Raw genomic sequence first — 5,461 nt, forward strand, 5'->3', positions numbered from 1 at the left:
CCCTTTGACCTAAGGAAGGTTTTGACTGAGTAACCCACTATAGGAATCAAGACTTAGGCTTCAGTCCTTCTAAGAAGCACTTCAGAATTTGATCCTTGGTATAGTTCTGCCTCTCTTGTAGGAATGACTGGGAAAACAGAAATTGGATCAAGTTGTTTTTCTATGTAGTAATAAAAAACATCACACCTGACAAGTTTTTCCAAGACCCATCTCATCACCAAGGATGCAGCCACACTGAATTTCGTAGCACTGTACAAGCCACTTTACTCCTTCCATTTGGTAGGAGCGTAGCTGGATACCTAGAAATAAAAGCAAATAGTGTAAAGCTACAACTAGTATGACTGTAGTGCACGCAACATGGCATTGCATCCAGAAGCTAAAATTAGTGAAGAACATACCTGTGTGCCAACTCAGAGCACATAGCATTGGTATTTCATAAACTACTCAGGCCAGCAGTAAGTTTTCAGGAGGGCTGTGTCTAGACTGGCATGATTTTGCGGAAATACTTCTAACGGAAAAGTTTTTCCGTTAAAAGTATTTCTGCAAAAGAGAGTTTCTGCAAAAGCATCTGTGCCCAGTATAGATGCACTTTTGCGCAAGAAAGCTCCAATGGCCATTTTAGCCATTGGGCTTTCTTGCACAAAAAATTAAGGTGCCTGTCTACACTGGCCTTCTTGCGCAAGTATTCTGGCACAAGAGGGCGTATCCCTGAGCGGGAGCATCAAAGTATTTGCACAAGAAACACTGAATTCTTACATTAGAACATCAGTGCTCTTGTGCAAGTTCAAGCGGCCAGTGTAGACAGCTGGCAAGTTTTTGCGCAAAAGCGGCCACTTTTGCGTAAGATCTTGCCAGTCTAGATGCACCCGTGGAGTTTAAAGGCACTTGTTTTCACTAATACATCCTTAAATGATTTGGGACCTGCCTGCCTAGTAACTTCTCTACAAATGGCAAACTGCTGCAACTGAGATCAGGAGAAGGAATTTATAAACTGGTGACTCCTCAATTAAACAAGGAAAAATTTTGAGTGGAATTTTCCACGATGTGTCTTCAACTTTGGAACTTACACACCCATTGGTCTGCCAGGTTGCAGGTATGTTAACCTCCAAGCCATGCTACAAAGCTCATTTTTTCTTGCTGATGCTTGGGGATGGAACACATTGAACTTTTATGTTGATTCTGGGGAGGGAATATTTAAGGTGGGGTATTTTAGGTTATTATAATTATTGGCAACAAAGTGAAGAACAGGGTAGTCTACCGATGCTTTATTATTGTGAGTTTTATTAACTGTAAAAAAGACCTGGCGCTTTCTGTATGGATACTTGTTGGTATATGATTTTTAAGCAAAATAAGAAATAAATAAATCCACACATTCCCAGATATCTTTAGCATCCCCTTGGTTGTCATTAACTGTGCCACAGGTAGTTGTGAGTGTATTCACTGAAGATATTAACGTAACAGTTTTGTACATAACATTGTCTTATTACATTGTCTTTCTGCTTGCCTTCCGTGGGGATGAAGAATGATTTTGTGTTTAAGATAAGAAGTGGGCTCTATTCTAAACTCTACCAGAAACTGCCCACACAGTACAGGCAAAGTCATTTAGAGCACAATTTTCAGGAACATCAACAGATTTGTTACCCAGCTTGAGACATCTATGCCAAGATTTTCAAAAGTGGGTGTCTAAGTCAAGTACATATTTAATGCCTAAATGTGGATTTTGGAGCCTCAGTGGAAATCAAATCTATATTCAGACACCTTAAAATGCAGCCTCATTTTCAACCCGTGTCATTTATTTAGGTGTTTAAATATGTATTTAAAAGTGTAACATCAGGCTCCCACTCAAAAGTTTTGGCCTCATCATTTACTGTTTATAATACTACACTTGGCAATGGAGGCTACAATAATTTATAGTCACAATATAAAAACAAAAATTAAGGACTCTTGTATTCTTTTTTTCTTTACCTTGGCTTGGACACTGTGACCTTGCTGTAAAGTGTGAAACCTCTCCTACAGCCTCAGAGAGTGGACTGAAATATAGCTCCCAGCTGTGATGAAGAGTGTGCAAACACACAGACTGAAGAATTACTTTGCAGTATAGTATATAATACTTACCCTTCACTATCACCTGCTATCAAAGAACTGAGCCCACTTTAAAAGGGAGGTGAGAATTATTGTCATTTCATAGATAATGGCACCAACAACTGAAATGACTTGACCAGAGGAAATATTGTAAAAGAGTCCAGAAATTCCAACTCTTGTGCTCTAAGTAGAAAGTCAAGAAGTAGGTTGATGAAATATAATATTGGAGAGAGAGAGAGAGGTAGCAAGTGGACTGGGGAAACATCTCTACAGTATGAACAGAAAATAGAAACAAATGTAAAATCTTAGATCTATGCTGGGCTCCCTCTAGAAAGTCTTTATATAATTGTAACACTTCAGTATAAGAATTAACTGATTGCAGTTGATAGAGACCAAGAATAAAATAAAATTATCATCAGAGCAGATGTTAGTTTTAGAGAGAGAGACTTAGAAACACTAAGAGAATGTTAATGTTAAATGTAGATTTATTTCATTTCTTCCATTTCCAAACATTACAACAATCTTTGTTTTAGAAATACTGATGGTGGAAAATAGTTGTTAGTTTCTGGGATACTGTTTTAGAAGACAAAACTATGAGGCTGTTATTTTCAGACCCAGTCAGTCACCTTGCCAAAATGAATGAGTTTTTAAATTTTACTTCCATGTGAGAGAAATGATTTTGCCATGTGTTTCAGTGAAAGACACATGTAACATTTCAAAGTTTTTTGTATACATCTACCTTTCCCCAAGCTTGAGGGAACTGAACAGTTTCTGTGGGGGAGGAAGTGGAATAGACTAATAGTTTATTTTAAAAAATCTTGAACCATTTTTAGGGTTAGAGTAAAGCAATTTCTATTCTAGTTTACACCAGTGCAATCCCAGAGTAACTCCACAGAACCAGTTTCTGCTCTTAATTACAGCAGATTAGATTTGCTAGAGCGGGGCTACTCAGCACACGGCCCATTTGTTTGTGGCCCACAGTACAGTTTGGGTTTATTTGGGGCTCAACACGTGGCCTGTCAATATAATGGTCTTCTGTGCAATGCATTTTAGTAGTTAAATTCCTGGACTGTCATTTCTCATTAAAAGTGCTGCCAGATAGGTGGAAATTGGGTAAATATTGCATTTTATTAATATAAGAACTGATTTAAATGGGGCCTGTGTGTTGGGCATGAATACCAAGATGAAGGCAAGACTACACATCAGTATGAAATAAGCTATTCGCATACACAGACACAGACACACACACACACACTTAAATTGCAGTCTTCGGCATGAGCTGTGAGTATTATTGTGGCTCCCCAGGCTTCCAAAGTTGAGTAGCCCTGTGCTGGAGAATTGCATTAACTGTACAGAGTTTAATAAGTAGTCCTGTGGCACCTTAGAGACTAACAAAATTAGATGAAGTGGGTTTTACCCATAAAACTCGTTCCACCATATATTCTTGCTAGTCTCTAAGGTGCCACAGGACTACTAATTGTTTTTAAAGTTACAGACTAACATAGCCAGCCCTCTGAGACTGTGTATTAGTTTATTATTTTAGATTTCCAACCAAGTAGCCAAGAGCAGACTCAGCCCCACCTAATGTATTATTACTGTCCAGTTCTAAGCCACCGCTCACTACTGCAGTCTCACCCCAGTTTCCACCACACGCCTGAGGCACAGAGATCCTCAGACTCCACAAAATTCTTAATTTACTTTAGCCTACAACAAGTAACTTCTTCCGGTGGCTCAAGCCACACCCACTAACCTGTCAGCCCCCATTGGTGCAAGTCCTTCTCCTGAATGCCTGGCCCGCCCGGCCTTGCTTTGGGTTTATTGCACAGGGCTTGGAAGAAGTGAGACATCGCGATCTACAGACCCTCCTCTTTTCCCGGGTGAGGCCCACCCTACAGGCTCCCCTCCCCGCTGCTCAGCCCAGGGCCGCAGCACATACAGGGCACCCTCCTTTGACCTAGCAGCGCTGTCCCGGAAGGCTGGCAAGAGCGGTCCTGACATTGGCTGAGTGAAGCGCGGCCCTTCGCCAGATCCTCCCTGCAGCCTTGGGTTGGCTGGGTTCACAAGACGGCTCCCTTCATTGGGTAGCCAGCGCTCCGAGCTGTGGATTGGATGAGTCGCTAGCGTTTTCCCCAGCCTACCAGCTGGGATGCTGTAAAGCAGCTTGCAGGCATGTAAAGCAGGTGCTGGAATTAGAGGTGCCCTGGTTTGAAGTGGTTCCCCTCATGAGGTGTGCGGTTTGGTTTAACACCTCTCTCCGCTCCCCTATGCAAAGGGGCTGCCTTTTTGCTGTCGGTGCTTCAGCTCACGAAGTAGCTGTTGCTGTCCAGGAGGGGAATTTGCAACGCCGCAGGATTTTCCGCCTTCTCAACCCATTCTCATTGGTTTCTTCTCAGTTGTTAGAAATAAAGAGATTTAAGCGCCTTTCATAATACATCGCGTTTCTCCAGCGCATTCCATCCGAGCACCCCACAACTAATCAGCTGGAAGCCCTAGTCAAAAGGGGAAAAAATTTAAAACGATCATCGGATTTCCTGTCATTTTCCCCAGTTGTAGTTCATTCTCTCCCCGGGTCACTATGAGGAAAACAAAATGGAGGAACGTAATCGGGCTTGGGCATGCTAATAGCTGTGCACCTGCTTAACTTTTATACAAGTGACTTGATCCAATAAGATCAATTGATCTTCACATCATAATGGTAATCAGGTGGGAAAACCAAAGGACCGAGGCTCTGTTTTGCACACAAGTATAGCTTAAAAAGGAGGAGGCGTAACTGACTACGTAGAGGAAACGGTGAAATCCACTGTGCACTAAGTGATATCTAATGCAAGAAGAACAGAAACTGGAGAAAAACAAACAATTCTCGTTTGCCCTCCCTCCTGAATGCGTTCACTTCCCCTGCAGCCTGCCAGCACAAGCCACCACCCCGCGTCCCCTTTAACCTCCTATGGAACAATCGCCACGCTGCATTTTTTCCCTTATCTATGCACTAGCCCCCTCAACCACCGCGCCATACTCTATTGCATCCCCTCTGTGCAACCACTTTGCTGCCTGCCCTTTCCTGCGCAGCCCCTCCTCCCCGCTGCATTCCCGTCTTATCCCTGCTCTGTATCGCTCCCCTCTGCATCCCCACCCGCGTGCAGCCCGCACCTCCTCTGTGCAACCTCCCCGCCCAGCGCCGCAACTGGCTCCCTTTTCCAGCCCTCTCGGTGCCCCGCCAAGCCCGCGGCGCGGCTCGTCATCACTTCCCGGCGCTACAAAGCCCCCCGAGCAGCGTGTCTCCTCCCCCCGCAACCTCTTCGCCTCGCCTCTCGGTGCCTGTCCCCGCCCCCGCCGCTGCGCGGAGCCACGAGCCGCTGACAGGGCTGGGCTGCTCCGGATC

General features: G+C 43.9%; 1 protein-coding gene across 2 annotated transcripts in view; it reads right to left on the reverse strand.

Moving 5' to 3' along the window:
* CHD1L (chromodomain helicase DNA binding protein 1 like) overlaps positions 1-5,331 on the reverse strand; it is a 47,362-nt gene extending 42,031 nt beyond the window's left edge. The window contains exons 1-3 of one of the 2 annotated variants that reach the window (XM_014578483.4): positions 5,230-5,331; positions 3,833-4,655; positions 187-299 (exon numbers count right to left, since the gene is read on the reverse strand). In XM_014578483.4, coding sequence (XP_014433969.3) covers positions 187-299; positions 3,833-3,929 — 210 coding nt within the window. In that variant the 5' untranslated portion in view covers positions 3,930-4,655; positions 5,230-5,331. Of the gene's footprint in view, positions 1-186; positions 300-3,832; positions 5,058-5,229 lie in introns of those variants that run through there. The other variant, XM_006132874.5, reaches the window with a different exon arrangement.
* Positions 5,332-5,461: the final 130 nt, after the last annotated feature.

This window comes from Pelodiscus sinensis, chromosome 1, assembly GCF_052426305.1.
Source record: "Pelodiscus sinensis isolate ZL-2025 chromosome 1, ASM5242630v1, whole genome shotgun sequence".
Lineage (NCBI taxonomy): Eukaryota > Metazoa > Chordata > Testudines > Trionychidae > Pelodiscus > Pelodiscus sinensis.